Raw genomic sequence first — 16,174 nt, 5'->3', positions numbered from 1 at the left:
TTTCAGCCTGGAAAGATACTCTGACACATGAAGCTGAAGCAGAAGTGACTCAGCCAGGCCCAGCATCTCATCTTGAGCTCTCAGCCTGCCCCATCCTGTTGTCTGTCCCCCACCAGGAGGTGAAAAAACCTCTGCTGTTACTCTCATGGCAGGCTGGACACCTCGACAGTCTCTTGCTGCCTGCAAAAGGTCAGAAGGGACCTCATCCAGGAACTCATTTTCTGGGTGAGAAAGTCCAAGCTTAATTCTGAAATATAAGTTAAAATGGGGACAGTGTATCCAAGCCACAGTGTGTGAGGAGGGCCCCAGTCTGCAGCCCCACAGCCTGTCTTTGCTCAGCTGCTTGGGCTGGTGTGCAGCATCTCTGGGACAGCTTTGGTGCCATCATGCATGGAATTCAGTGGTGACAGGAAGGTTTTTTGGTGGCTAATAGCATCCACTGCTGTACGGTCACTTCGTTTAGTCTAGATTAATTTAACTATAATCACTAGTGCTTAGGCTTTGTTCATCTATTCTGTATCATCTGTATCTGCCTTTTCTCCATTTCAGCATGTAGAGAAGTTACTTCATCTCTCCTTGGGCGAATTCCAGGCACTGAGTCCCTTAGTCCTCTTTGGGTTTCCAGACCAGAAACAATCCCAGAATGGAATAACAGAATGGTTTGGGTTGGAAGGGACCCTAAAGCTCAAGTTCCCACCCACTGGGAACTGGTATTAGGCAGTTTATTAGTGGCAGGGAGACCTCCCACTAGACCAGGGTATTTATTAATTACTCCAGTAACTCTTTCATGAGGCCCTTTAAGCTCTCACGGTCATTTTGTTTAAGCAGGGTCCCCTGTGCTGGATCACATACCTCACTTGTGATACACAGAGCTGGAGCCACGCTTCTCTCCTAACTGCTGCTCCTGCCTACGTGTTTCAAAAAGCAATGCTAGCCAGCAGCACTGTATTCAAAAATATTCATTGCAAAATGAGTAAAATAGTGTTTAGTGACTTAATGAGATTTGGAAGACACTGGAGAATGTTGGGAAGGAAACAAAAAAAAAAGTGCTACCATGACAGATAATCCCATGGGCTCTCTTTATTCCCAGCCACGCGAGAGTCTGCCTTTGTCCATGCCATCGCGTCAGCCGGTGTGGCCTTCGCTGTGACCCGCTCCTGTGCCGAGGGCACGTCCACGATCTGCGGCTGTGATTCCCACCACAAAGGGCCTCCAGGAGACGGCTGGAAATGGGGGGGATGCAGCGAGGATGCCGACTTTGGTGTACTGGTGTCCCGGGAATTCGCAGATGCTCGAGAGAACCGGCCAGACGCCCGCTCGGCCATGAACAGACACAATAACGAGGCCGGCAGGACGGTGAGTGCTCGGCGGGCCCAGTGGAGGCCATCCATGCCTGCAAGGATGGCCCAGTCTGGCTCCAGAACTGGACCGCAACAGCGCCCAAGCAGGAGCTTTCTAGGGGTGTTTCCAGGGCACAGCATTTCCACTCTCTGTAGGTGCAGGTTTCTTAACCTGAAGGTGGAGGTTAAGGAGAGCTAAAGCACACCTCATGCCCAGCACAACCAGCCCCAGCCTGGGGACTCGGGCTGTAAGCAGGCACCTGTGCCGCTGTCTGCTCGAGGCCATTTGCAAACTGAGTGTGTTTTAACCACATTAGCTTGAGACCTTGCTTAGAGCAAACTCTCGAGATCACTGTTCCATAATACAGTAGACAGAAGTGGAAGGGCAAGAGCTCAAATCTCTAACTTGTGTTAAATGATTTGAGTTTCCTGTTTAAAAAATAAAAAATAAATTAAAAAAGAAAAAAAAAACACAAACAGGTCTAACAATTTCAATAAAAATCAGTGATCATGTTGCACCACATGGATGAGATTTCTGGGGAAGAGAGTGTATAATTACCCTAGATTCACAATTTCATTCCTTTTCTAGTGCAAACCAGTACACTCAGGGCAAAAAATGAAGGGTTGTTAGCAAAGCCATGACAAGGGGGTCAGTCCACATCTGGGTGTCAGAGACATCCTCCAGCCCTCAACTGCTCTGGGTTCTCATTGTCCAACATATAGGACAGGGAGGATCCCAACACTTCTCTTGAAAGGATCAGACTTTGGCATTAGATTGAGGATTAGAGAAGCTGCCCACCTTAGCAGTGTTTTTTCCAGTGCTACATATCTAGCTAGAGATATTTCTGCCACGTGCCAGAGCTCCCATGCATTAACTGCTACCCTACACCTTCCAGACCAAGCTCAGATGTTTGAATCCAGGTAGCAGAGGCGGGTGATTCAAAACCAGCTCGCAGCACTGTAATCCACTGCTGACTGCCTGTTTTCTCTCCCCTGGACAGACCATTCTGGACCACATGCACCTGAAGTGCAAGTGCCATGGTCTCTCGGGAAGCTGTGAAGTCAAGACCTGCTGGTGGGCCCAGCCTGACTTTCGGGCCATTGGTGACTACCTGAAGGATAAATATGACAGTGCTTCTGAGATGGTGGTTGAAAAGCACCGGGAATCTCGGGGATGGGTAGAAACTCTTAGGGCCAAGTATGCTCTTTTCAAGCCACCGACAGAGCGGGATCTGGTCTACTATGAGAACTCCCCCAATTTTTGCGAGCCCAACCCAGAGACAGGATCCTTTGGGACAAGGGACAGAACATGCAACGTCACCTCGCATGGGATCGACGGCTGTGACTTGCTGTGCTGTGGTCGTGGCCATAACACCAGAACTGAGAAACGGAAGGAGAAGTGTCACTGCATCTTCCACTGGTGCTGCTACGTGAGTTGCCAGGAGTGCATACGTGTCTATGACGTCCACACCTGCAAGTAAACACAGGCAGGTTTCCAACTGTTGGGAGGTTGCTACAGAGCAGGGCCAGGGGGTCACCAGCCCTGGGATCAGCCTCTACATGGTGGCCTCACACTTCAGAGGATGGCACAAAAAAATCCTAGTGCTCTTGGCCAATTTGGTCGGAGCAGACACCCTCCTACCACCAGCCGCAGCGCTGCCGAGAGGACTCACAGCATCACCCAGCCTCACCCACACAAGACACTTCGAGGCTAGACCCGACACCGCAGACACATGAGATCACTTATCTGCTGACTTTTCTCATGCTGCTTGGCATGAGAGGCTGTCTGGGGAGAAGCAGGGGCAGAGCAGAGACACAACAGGCCCGCACAGCCACGGCCATCGGTGTGCTGTAACGCAACACGCACAGCTTTCAGCTCTGACCTCCTCTGCAGGTCTGGCCCACCTAGATGTTCATACAGGGTTTCAAGTGGAAATGAATTTAACACAGTGAAAGGAGAACAACTCCATGTTCCCCCACCTGCTGGCATGGGCTGGCCTGGCCTCAGCAGCTGTGGCGAGGAGCAGGGAAGGAGCCAACCCCCAGCAGCCAGGCCCCTTCTTTCCAGCTCTAGGTTATGCTGGAGAAACAAACCTGAGTACACACACAGCCTTACAGCCAGTCTCCCCTTCACTCGCTCTGCTCCCCATGCTCCAAAGCCACCTCCCCAAATTCCCCTGAGGAGCACAGCAGGAAACCAGAATCCAGAGATGCTCCTCCAGCATTTGGCCCAAGTCCCAGGGAAGAGCAGGGCCCGTGTGGTAAAGCTGCAATCTCTCACGCAGGGTCACACCACTGCTCCAGCGTGCTCTTTGCCGTGCAGCTGCTGAGAAGATTTTTAAGGTTTTGCTGCCATGTTTCCAGGGCAGCCAAAGATGTGATCTGGGCAGGTGCACACCGCTGATGCACCCATTTACCAGGCATTCCCTAGTATGACTTTTTATGTTCCAGAGTGAGCTCAGAGCACCTCTCTGATAACAGGGTGTCTGCCAGGCTAGCTGCTACACCAGCTTTCAGCATGAACAATGGATGAGGAGACAGAAGCTATAGCAAGAAGAAATGCCTGCCCAAGCCTTCTTGCCTTCTCCCATCTGACAGACTTGTTCAAACCACTTCATCCAGCATGAGAGGCAAGGGCAGATGGGGAAGGGAGACTTTTATCCATCTGCATAGAATAGTCACAATCCCAGGCACAGCCTCTCCTTCCCTTGGAATTTAAGTTATCAGCAACTCATTCATGATGGGACCACATCAAGCACAGAGGCTCCATGCCATTAGCAGGGATTTGGGCCCCACGTGTGGCCGCACACATCCCATAACCCATCCCAGTGCAGAAGAACCAGCATTTGTCCCTCTTCCCACTCACCAGTGCTCCTTGACCCCATTGTCCCTTGCTTTGGGCTCATGTTTTCATAGTGTATTGACATTGAAATTAAAAAACAAAACAAAAATTCTCTTTTTCCTGGCAGGCTCTTCCAATATAAGGGGACCCACATAACCATGTTCCCATGCCAATTCTCATGTGTCAGTGGTTTAACACAGAAGTTGCAAAAAATGTCTAAAACTCTATAGCTGTGTCTTCTACTCCACTCATTTCTTTGTCCACAGGAAGGAGTAGTAGATTGTCCTGCAAAGAGCAATAAAATGATGGAAGACCCCTCATATAGAGAGCACAGTACATGGCCCTGACACTCACACCTGTGATCGGACCAAAATTCTTAGTCCCTCCTCTGTAGAGCATGATGAAGAGCTACTGGGTTTGAACGCCCTGATAAGCATTAGTTTTCTAAAATTAAAGATCACAGCAGAGCTCTAAGAAACCTCCACGTTCCAGAAATCAGCCATCTTCTGACATGCATTCTATTTAACGTATATATTAAATTCTACGTCTGGAAAGACTCCAAGTACCTGACTTTAAACAAAACTCCTTTTGTGTTGTTTTTTTGTTGTTGTTGTTTTTGTTTTTAATCGAGAAAAGGTATTTAATATTAAATAGAACATTTATTGCCTTGTAATTATTTTACTGTAGCCAGGTATTCTAGCACTGAATGGAAGATCTTTTTCCATCAATCTGCTGTATCCAAAGTTTTGTATAAAGTTGTAGAGGTTGATTTTTTTTTATTTTATATTCAGAAAAATTCTCTTTTTATAAGCATTATTTATTATACAATGTATATACTTGAGTTAACTAAGATTATATATTATATAAATATATATATTTGGAGAAAAATATATTTCAACTTGCATTTTTTTGTGGTACATCATTAAAGAGAAGGTTAAAAAAAAAAATGCACTTGCCAGCTCGTATGGTTTGCCTTTTAAGGTGCTTTAGATTCTGCCTAATGACATCCACAGGAGTGGTGGCTGCTCACCCTGTTACACACAGGGACAGTCACATGAATGCAAGACAATGATGGCAAAATACAGCCAGTGACGAGATTTTAGAGCTGACTACTAAGGTCTTTATTTATAGAGGGACTTCCCATAATCCCATAATGCGCATACACCACTAGGTTACTAGATTAAAATAGCCTTTAACCTTCAAATTTTCCCCCCACTAAAGCAGTTGCAGGCTGTCACTGAATCACCTTTAGGACAGACTGATACCCACAGTTTGTCACTTACTTAAAACATCTTTTCCTGTGCATGAATAATTGTGTGGGTGTTTCTGCAACATCTCCCACACCTTATTAGTACTTTTAAGTGCATGCAATTTTCAAAAGCAGCGGCCTAAATTCCCTATTTTAAGGCTTAAAAAAAGATGATAATAAATCTGTATTTCTATACTGATCCCCAATTTATAAACAAACCAAACACATTCACCTTCTTGCAGTGTGCTATTTGCTTCTTGCATAGTGCTGCTTGTGGATTACCAATTCCTAGCCCTGTTTCACTGCACCACACTGGACACAGCACAATTCTGTGAGGGCCACCTCCTCCAGCACAGCAGCAGTGATACCTTCGGAATTACACAAGCATCAGCAAGGCACGGTTACAATCCACACAACTGAGAAGTCTGCCCTTGTCAGGCTTTTTGCGCTTAACAGCTTTATGAGTGGAAGCTTTGTCCATCATCCCATCCCTTTCCCCACACCATTCTCCCTCTCAAAAAGACACCCCAACACTTCCAAACATTTTTGCCTTTGCCTAGCAGCTCAGTTTGTAAGACAGTCACATTTCTGCAAGGTTCATGGGGAAAAAAAAAAGCCACAACATCAGGATAAGGTAGGCAATGAGGAATTTGGCCAGTACTGTTCAAAGCAATGTAGTTCTCACAGTAAAGCCACTCTTGCCCAGGCACAGCATCTAAAACAAAATGTGATAGGACTCATTCTCTTTCGCCACCTGCAGGAAACTCCTTAGATAGAGACCCACACAACAGGTTGTGCCCATCAGTTCTTCCTGGTTTTCCAACGTGGCCTTCTTCAAGTGATAAATCACACATGTACACATACATGCATCTTTGGGATTTCCTCAGCAGTGCAAGGTTCAGAAAACTAAAATGGACTGATTGGTTTAAAATGGTCTTCTTGGCCAACTCCTTTACGACTACCTGTGGTCAAGCTATCCAGACTTTGGGATCTATTCAGTCCATCGATACTCAGGCACAAACTCTTTAGCATCCCTCTGGCAGCAGCAGCCCTGGAATCGTTTTCTTATCTTCATCAGCACTCTACATAAACACCTCTGTTCGACTAACGCCAAAGACACAGATGTCCCCCAGACCATCACAAATAGTTGTGCTTTTTTATTGAATCCAGTAATGTGCAATTGAACAAGATATTTATTCATCAATTCTGGACATAGACACAATAAGGTTTACATCATTTACTCTGAAATATAAGTTAATGTGTTCTGCTAGAACTAGCAGAAGAAAGAAAGGAACAAAAAGTCACAAGATCGTACACAAAATGAGAGGAATAATAATCACTGGGACTCACAATGTCATCACAATACAACAGCACTGCCAAAGGAAAAGAAACTAGAGTGGAGTGACTAAAATACTCCGATTGCTGTAAGTATGCAATAAGGACTTGAGTACCTTCACCTTTGGGCCTTAAAGAATGTAAAGCACCCTCCTTCCCTGGGAACACCTCTTTGGGTACAAGCTGCTAGTGCTGAGCAGCATGTCTAGTCAAGTTAAGGAAACTACACTGACTAAGATCTCATAAATGGCTTTGATTTCATGCCCCACCAAATTGAGGTATGTTCCATGAACCTTATTAAACGTGTGGAGCCAAAGAACCAGAGGGGAGTATCCTCACGCAGTCATCAGCAGCAGCACCTCATTGATGCAAGATGACTCTTGGGGAAAGACCACATAGCAAAGTTTGATACATTCCTTTGTTTCAGTGCAAAAAACATGGCAATACACATCTCGTGCATCCACAGAGCTTGGCTTCCTCTTCATTTCTAAGGAGGAATTTCATCCTTTGGTAACATGGCAGAAAAGTGGGATAATAAGGAGACCTGCAAATGCCCAAACTGCCATCTACACTGCACAAATGAGCTTTCAGGTTATAATCGGCATCTCTAAAACTGTTTTTGATTTAACTAGCTTTAATGCCTTAAAATACTGGATTTGAAAGTTTCCTCTACTCTGATCAACATACTTTCCTGCCATCTTCCAGTCCTTAATATCAGTAGCCAGTCTCTCTCTCATCAGGCCACAAAATACCTGGGCCTGAAAATGGGTAAAAATGGATATTAGCATGTAGGAAATTCTAGAGCTCAATTATTGTGGTCATTGACTTTGGGTTAGCAGCCTCAGTGTTCAGTGAGGCATACAACGACAAAGAAAAATGCTGAAGAGAGTGTTCATCAAATCAGAACAACAGAGTAGTACTTTAATAAGCCTTCAACACAGACTACTGGGTTTTACTAGAAGTCACATTTTCTTTCCCTATCTTAGTAAGTGGATGATGGACACAAGTGAGCATTAACTTCAATACTTACAGAACATTTCCCTCATGCTAAAATCAAATGAGAATGCAGCCTTGCCTGCACAGAGACAGAAGCAGTGTTCTAGAAGACACTTCCACATGACATCTGTATATTAAAGACAAAGAATAAAGATACTGTATTGCACTAAACATGCAAATTCCACATTGGGTTCTTGTAAACAGGGGAGCATTTCACTTTGTCCAGTGTGTTGAACACAGAAGAGTAAAGATCCCAGTGTATATTCTCCAGGTTGGTCACTTTTCCAGCTGTTGATCTTGCACTTGGTCCATCTTCAGTTTAGGGAACTCTAGCAAAAGAAAACAAATCCATCAAGAAAGCATGCACATGTATAAAAGCACCACTCACTCACATGTAGCCAAGACAGATACTGTTGTAAGTTTCCCCAGCACAGATACTGCCCTACATGCATTAGAAGACAAAGTTCCAGATTTGAGATAAACAGATGGATTTCAATTCTAGCAGAATCTCTTTTGATTTAACTTAAATTGTTGTCCAGTCTCTCATTTAAACTTTAGAAGTCACACGTAAATTAAGAAAAGTGAAGAATTCAGGCATGCACATTCTCACATTCTCAAAAAGTCTTCAGAACCTCCCTCTCCCAAAAAAACTGGCATACAGCAGTAAGAACTTATATATAGTTCTGTAAATACAGGAGGGGCCAACACTGATATCAGATATACTCTTGTGCAGTTTACCCTTAACAGGAAGCAGCAGCCTTGTTTCTGCACAGACAATAGAGTTTTAATCAATGCTTTAACATAAGGTACTTACGTTCCTTCTTCTCTCAAAAGAGCCAAGAACTTTTTCACTCGGTACTCAGGATCCATCTACATACCAAACAAGACAGATCTTCATTAGTATATGAAGCAAGCTACCCCAGGCAGCCACAAAGACAACTACAAACGTGCATGAGTCCGGTTGCCCATGCTTTATCCTGGCCAGAGATAAGCCTGCTTTTCCAGAAGTTCTACAGGTAAGCAGTCAAGACAGAGCACTGTATCAAGAGACAAAACTGATCAGCACAAGCATAGCATGGTCATGCTGGAAATGTACACAACCATTTCTATTAGGTATTTCCGTTTTAATTGCAATCTTCACAGTAGTTTCATCCCAGCTTCATGCTGAGCAGAAGAAAAGGATCCTGGGGTGCTGACTGATACTCACCTGAACATGAGCCAGCAGTGTGCATAGGTGGCCAAGAAGGCCGATGGCATCCTGGCTTGTAACAGGAATAGTGCAGCCAGTAGGGCCAGGGAGGTGATCATCCCCCTGTACTCTGCTCTGGTGAGGATGCACCTCGAGTACTGTGTTCAGGTTTGGGCCCCTCACTACAGGAAAGACTTCGAGACTCTGGAGCACGTCCAGAGCAGGGCTACGAAGCTGGTGAAGGGCCTGGAACACAAATTCTGTGAGGAGTGGCTGAGGAAACTGGGGGTGTTTGGTCTGGAAAAGAGGAGGCTCAGGGCAGACCTTGTTGCTCTCTACTACTCCTGAAAGGAAGGTGTGGGGAGCTGGGGATCAGCCACTTCTCGCAGACAACTAGTGACAGGACTAGAGGGAATGGCTTCAAGTTGTGCCAGGGGAGGTTTAGTTTGGGAATTAGGAGACATTTCTTCTCAGAAAGAGCAGTCAGGCATTGGAACGGGTTGCCCAGGGAAGTGGTGGAGTCACCGTCCCTGGGGGTGTTCAAGGAAAGGTTGGACCTGATGTTTAACGACATCAGGTGACAGTGGTGGTAGGGCGATGGTTGGACCAGATGATCTTGGAGGGCTTTTACAACCTTAATGACTCTATGATCCCTCACAGAGGATTCTAGCTTGACTAAGCACAAGCCAGGCATACACTAAGTCTGCTTCTATCTGCCCTTTGGCAGAGATGCAGCAGTATAAATTAAAGTCAGAAGCAGAAGGAACTGAAGATGCACCCTCTTTTCCTCTGCCTTCCTTCCTCCTTACAGCTCCAGCAGCAAAGCACTAGAGAGGAGCTGTACATGGTGGGTTAGCATGTTAGGGAAAGCTGAATAACTGCATGAGGCTTTCAGAACTTGCAGTACCAATTTTGTGCTGTGGCTGCATCAACCAGGAACACCCCTGTCCTGGTTTCAGCTAGGATAGAGTTAATTTTCCTCTGAGTAGCTGGTAGGGTGCTATGTCTTGCAGTAGGATGAGAAGAGTGCTGATAACACGCCGATGTTTTAATTGTTGCAGAGCAGTGCTTACACCAAGCCAAGGACATCTCAGCTTCTCGCTCTGTCCTGCCAGCAGGCAGGCTGGGGGTGCAGCAGGAGCTGAGAGGGGACAGACCCAGGACAGCTGACCCAAACTGGCCAAAGGGGTATTCCATACCATCTGGGGTCATGCTAAACAATATATAGGGGTGGCTAGCTGGGACCGGGGGGCCGGCTGCTCGGGGATAGGCTGGGCATTGGTCAGCGGGTGGTGAGCAATTGCATTGTGCATCACTTGTTTTGTACACATTAGTAGTAGTAGTACTATTATCATTATTATTATTATTTTCTTTTCTATCCTAATCCCCCATGCCAGAGAGGGAGGGTGAATGAACGGCTGTGTGGTACTTAGCTGCTGGCTGGGTTAAACCACAACAACCCCCTAAAGATCAATCCTGCCTTTCCCCAGTTGTTTCTATCTCCATGCTGGGAAAGTGGGAAAAAAGTCTGCAAAGAAGGTAGAGATCTAAGCTGCCATCAGAAGACAGTCTGTGACTGCACTAGTCCTTTGTGCTGACGCATAGGCTTGATGATCTTCTCTGAAGTAGAAGACCATCACTGACTGCCCCAAGATACAAAAACGAAAAACATGGAACAAACCTGAGGAATCACAGAATCCTATTTTTGTTTTTGAAGATTACAGAAATTGTACTGAAGATTTCACTCTGAAATCCCTCCTTCGTCGAGGTCAGGTTACCGTGAGTTAGCACTATAAACATTTGGAAGTTGTAAACTTGGGACTCAGAGTATCTTCATGTTCACAGAATCATAGAAGGTCTTGGGTTAGAAGGGACCTTAAAGATCATCTAGTTCCAACCTCCCTGCAGGTCTCACAAAGAGCAGCACAGAGGGGAGACAATCCCCTCCCTCCACCTGCTGGCCACTTTTTTTGTTGATGCAGCCCAGGATGCATTTGGATTTCTGTTCTGTAAGTTCACAAGGCTGGCTCATTGTCAAGCTTTTCATCCACCAGAACCCCCAAGTCCATCTCTGCAGGGCTGCTCTCATGCAGAGCATGATCACAGTCTGTGCTCATGTCTGGGATTGCCCTGACCCAGGTGCAGCACCTTGCACTTGGACTTGTTGAACCTCATGAGGCTCACAAGGACTCACTTCTCAAGCTCGTCTAGCTCCCTCTGGATGGCATCCCTTCCTTCTGCTGTATCAACTGCACCACTCAGCTTGGCGTCAACAGCAAACTTGATGAGGATGCACTCGGTTCCACTGTCTTCATCACTGATATTAAATAGGGGTCTGCCTTGGTACAGGTGCTGAGGGACAACAGTATTGTATTGCAGCAGTTCATTTGGCCTAGAAGCTCCAAGTTCTGTTTATATTTGTATATTCTATCTTCAGCAACCCTTTGCATCTTTCATACACTGCCAGAAATAAAGTGGGTTCATTCTTAAAACAGTCAGTGAATGGTACTATCAAGTTGACTTGTTATGACCTTTTTCAACTCTACCACTTGGTAATAAATGAGCAAATGCTCTACTAGAAAGTAAAAGCAGGACTTATCCCAGGGAAAAATAAAAATAAATAAACAAATAAACAAATAGGAAAAAATACAACAGGCAAACACTTTGAGTGTGTACCCTGGCCTCCCACAAAAGATGCAGAAGAGGGGAATTTAGCTCCTACATCACGTTATATCCCTAAAGGAAAATTTCCACCAATTCCAGATGTGCATAAGCCATCTATTTAAAGCCATGACCACTGCAATTGAGGGCAATACAAATATCTTTAAAAACAACCTGGAAGAAAATAAATCCTAAAATAACAGCAGTATTACCGGTGATGCAGGCAGGAAAGAAACAGCTAAGGAGAATTTCTGCTTTCTGCTAAGAAAAGCTAAAAATCTGTAACTTCCTATCGTTTTGAAGCATCTCAGCAAGGTCAATACCAGCTATGAATTATTTTTAGATCAGAAAAATAAATTCACTGAAACAAGTTGATTTAATGGAACTTACTGAGGATCACTGAGCTACTAAGTTGGGTTTTTAACATGCAATGTTCAGGATTCTAGAAGAAATGAAAGGCTGCCCTACTACCTAAAGCAATGTTTGAAATGTGTGCTACACGGGCATTAAGAAAGGTACCGTTGTGCCACATAACCAGAAAGATGGTGTCTGTAGTATCCCTTCTGGCCTAACTCTTCTCTGCCATCTCTCCCAGCTGACACTTGGCCACAAAGGGAAAGCACATCCATCACTACTTCTGTTCTCTTGTTTCTGTCACAACTGAAGTGTGAGCCACATGAGCCACACATCCCGAACACGCGTTACCTGCAAAACCCCTTTCTCTGGAGGAATCCACATGTATAATCCCAGACTGTAAGACTAAGCCTGACTTTCACCTGGCCTTAGATCATCTCCATCCAAATGACTCTGGCCTGACCAAGTAGCTGGCCCTGCTTAAGCAGGAGGCTGCACCATGTAACGCCCGGAGGTCCCTTCCAACCCCATCTATCCTGTGATCCTGTGACAGCTGAACCATTTCTCTTGTTTTAGTTCTGGATACTTCCAGAATGGCTAACACTGACAGAGGTGTGACCACATCTCCAGGTGTCCACCCAAACCAAGCGCCATTTACTGCTGAAGCACAGACTAACTGGGACAGCATGATGGGCTGAAAATGGCTAAACTGCTGGGCTCAAAGGGTTGTGATCAGTGGCATCAAGTCCAGCTGGAAGCCAGTCACTAGTAGTAAATCCCGGGCACCTGTGTGGGATCCAATACTGCTTAACCTCTTTATTAGTGAGGGGTATCTGGGGACAGAGTGCACCCTCAGCAAGTTTGCAGAGGGCAAAACAGAGAGCTGTGACTGATGCCCCTGGTGGTGGTGCTTTCATTCAGGGAGACCTCAACAGCACAGAGATACCGACTGCCACGAATGCCATGCAGTTCAACAGAGGGAAACACAAAGTCCTGCTCCTGAGCAGGATAACCCCACGCATCAGTAGAGGCTGGTGGACAAGGGGCTAGAAAGTGGCTTTGAGCAAAGGCCCTGAGGGCTCTGAAGGAAGTTGAAGATGAACCAGCAACAGGTCCTTGCAACAAAGATGGCCAAGAGCATCCTGGGCTATGTCAGGAAGGGCCTTGCTACCAGACCAAAGGGAGATGGTTCTTTCCCCTACTCAACACTGGTGAGACAACACCTGGAGCACAGTGCCCAGTTCAGCACTTCCTAGTACAAGAGTGACAGGGACATAGTGGACAGAGTTCAGCAAGGGGCCACAAGGATGACTTGAGCATCTGTCATAAAAGGACAGGCTGTTAGAGCTAGGATTGGTTACCCTGGAGAAAAGAAGGCTTGGGACTGGGATCCTGAGGGTAAATCTTATCAACGTGCAGAAAGACAAGGCAGGAAGGAGTAGAGAAGGCAGACTCTTCTGAGTGGTGCCTGTTGACGGGACAAGATATCACAGATACAAACTGAACTACAGGAAATTCCATGTAAACATAAGAGAAAGCTTTTTACTTTGAGGGTGATTCAGCACTGTCAAGGACTGCCTGTAGAGGTTACGGAGTGCCCATCCTTGGAGATATTCAAGACCCAACTGGGCACAGCCCTGAGAACCCTATTTTAGTTGATCATGCTTACAGCAGGGTGTTGGATTAGACAAAGATGGGAAAAAAAACACTATAGTGGGAATCAGGTTCAATTAGCAGAGCACAGATGTTTAGTACCTAACTGCTCTCAGCAGCATCCACTCAAAGGGCAGAAGGCCACAAACGGTCCCTCCTAGAGAACCAGACAGCACCAGCACAGTGATGGATAGCTGGGAGCTTGGTAAAGCACTCCATACAAGTTCTGGAGAGGAAGATCAAAACTTGCTGAAACCTGAAGTTACACAAAGAGCCAAAGCAAACCTGGGAGCCAGAGCTGCCAAGACCAAGCTTAAACAAAAAGTTTTACCTGAGAGAGAATGTGTACTCTCTCAACAAATTTAAAGACAGATGGAAAAAGGAAATACTTTGAGAAGGATGAATTATATCTGATCTTTGACGAGAAGTAGAGAAGTAGAGGAGAAGTAGAGAAGTAGAGGAGAAGTAGAGAAGTAGAGGAGAAGTAGAGAAGTAGAGGAGAAGTAGAGAAGTAGAGGAGTGCATGTGAGAAGGATCCCTGACCTTCTCAGGTAAGACCTATAGCATTTTTGTAGATACTGGCAGTAAAGATCAATAGAATCAATAGAATATCCTGAGTTGGAAGGGACCCATAAGGATCATCAAGTCCAACTCCTGGCACCACACAGGTCTGCCCAGAAGTTTAGACTATGTGACTAAGTGCACAGTCCAATCACTTTTTAAATTCAGACAGGCTTGGTGCAGTGACTATGTCCCTGGGGAGCCTGTTCCAGTGTGCAACCACCCTCTCGGTGAAGACCCTCTTCCTGATGTCCAGCCTAAACTTCCCCTGCCTCAGCTTAACACCATTCCTGTGGGTCCTATCATTGGTGTTTACAGAGAATAGGTCACCTGCCTCTCCACTCCCCCTCATGAGGAAGTTGTAGGCTGTGATGAGGTCTCCCCTCAGTCTCCTCCAGGCTGAACAGGGCCAATGTCCTCAGCCACTCCTCATACGTCTTCCCCTCTAAGCCCTTCACCATCTTCATCACCCTCCTCTGGACAATCTCCAACAGTTTAATGTCCTTCTTGTACTGTGGTGCCCAGAACTGCACACAGTACTCAAGGTGAGGCCGCACCAGCGCAGAGTAGAGCAGGACAATCACCTCCCTCGACCAACTAGCGATGCTGTGCTTGATGCATCCCAGGATACGGTTGGCCTTCCTGGCTGCCAGGGCACACTGCTGGCTCATATTCAACTTGCTGTCAACCACAACCCCCAGATCCCTCTCTGCGGGGCTGCTCTCCAGCATCTCATCGCCCAGTCTGCCAGCCCAGTATAGCCAGCATTGCCCCATCCCAGGGGCAACCTACATCCCATTTACCCCTACGTCCCATTTACCACAACCCTTTGAGCCCTGCCCATCAGCCAATTGCTCACCCACTGTATGATGTTTTTGTTTAGCTGTATGCTGGACATTTTGTCCAGTAGGATCCTATGGGAAACCGTGTCAAAAGCCTTGCTGAAGTCCAAAAAGATCACATCAACGTGTCCACTTCTAAAAGAAAGGACTTCTTCAGAGGAGTAACCCAAGTGGCAGCCCACCAAGTCCTCAGATTTGACTTCTCACATGATCTAAACTCTCAGATTATCCATGAGAAAACTAGAAGAGCTGGGCAAATGAACTGTGAAGAATTGCCTTGCTTGCAATACTCAAAAAAAAAAAAAAAAAAAAAAAAAACCCACAAAATTTATCATTCATGTTGGAGCCACAAGGGCCTGGCTCCTATATACTGTTGAGGTAATAGAGGCTGGTGAGATGAACATGAAGGTCTGAATTCAGTGCTGACCCTGCTTTGATCTAGATGATGTCCTGAGGCCCCTTCCAACCAGAACGATACTGTGATTCTAAGTATTCTGCAAATAAGTGAAACCAGAGAAAGGCAGCTTTGATGGTTGGAGGAACAATTCTCTACTTAGATACCTGTACCCCATACAGAACCATCGCTGAGCAACAAAATTTGTATAAGCATCAAAAATATTTTGGCTACCAGTGCCAACAGCCTAGTGCATAAAACAGCGTGTGAAGAGTCAAGACACTTACTACAGGGGCCACAAAACCAGACAGTTTACGGAGTAAAGAGAAAACCTTTCACATCTCTACCTTACCTGAGGAACCGTGAACACTGAGATGGAGCAAGGTACGACTTTTGGCCACCAACAAAAAGCCCGAAGCTGACAGAAAGACAACCTCACACAGAACCTTCAAAGGCCATGGCTCAATCCAAGATGACTTATCTCAGTGACCGACACAGGGGTCAAGAGTACTATCTACCTGCAAAGAAGATGCAGGTAGATAGTGCAAAGTTAGGAATCCATGGAATAGTCAGATGAACCCTCAAAACTTAAAAGCTGGAAACGACAACAAAGGACCGATCCAATAGTTGTTAAAAAAACACATCAACATAATCTGAGATGGGTCTATAAAAATGAATCTTTTTATTACTAGAATATGTGTGCTAAGGCCATCAGCTTCAGATTTGCCAATGCCACTGCTCCATCTTCCTAGTCAAAG

The 16,174-nt window shown here is 45.8% G+C and overlaps 2 protein-coding genes across 3 annotated transcripts in view; one reads left to right on the top strand and one right to left on the bottom strand.

The window, feature by feature from the left end:
• WNT3 (Wnt family member 3) overlaps nt 1-3,822 on the top strand; it is a 48,882-nt gene extending 45,060 nt beyond the window's left edge. Inside the window, exons 3-4 of the mRNA XM_084496774.1 lie at nt 1,091-1,356; nt 2,342-3,822. Coding sequence (XP_084352900.1) covers nt 1,091-1,356; nt 2,342-2,821 — 746 coding nt within the window. The 3' untranslated portion in view covers nt 2,822-3,822. The remainder of the gene's footprint in view (nt 1-1,090; nt 1,357-2,341) is intronic.
• Nucleotides 3,823-6,573: 2,751 nt separating this feature from the next.
• The window catches only part of NSF (N-ethylmaleimide sensitive factor, vesicle fusing ATPase), an 81,647-nt gene continuing 72,046 nt past the window's right edge, over nt 6,574-16,174 (bottom strand). For both annotated transcript variants that reach the window (XM_084496685.1, XM_084496686.1), the window contains exons 20-21: nt 8,577-8,632; nt 6,574-8,091 (exon numbers count right to left, since the gene is read on the bottom strand). In XM_084496685.1, the coding sequence (XP_084352811.1) occupies nt 8,082-8,091; nt 8,577-8,632 (66 nt within the window). In that variant the 3' untranslated portion in view covers nt 6,574-8,081. The remainder of the gene's footprint in view (nt 8,092-8,576; nt 8,633-16,174) is intronic.

The sequence above is a fragment of the Aythya ferina genome (genome assembly GCF_964211825.1).
Source record: "Aythya ferina genome assembly, chromosome: 23".
Lineage (NCBI taxonomy): Eukaryota > Metazoa > Chordata > Aves > Anseriformes > Anatidae > Aythya > Aythya ferina.
This window is presented reverse-complemented; position numbering and strand designations above follow the sequence as displayed.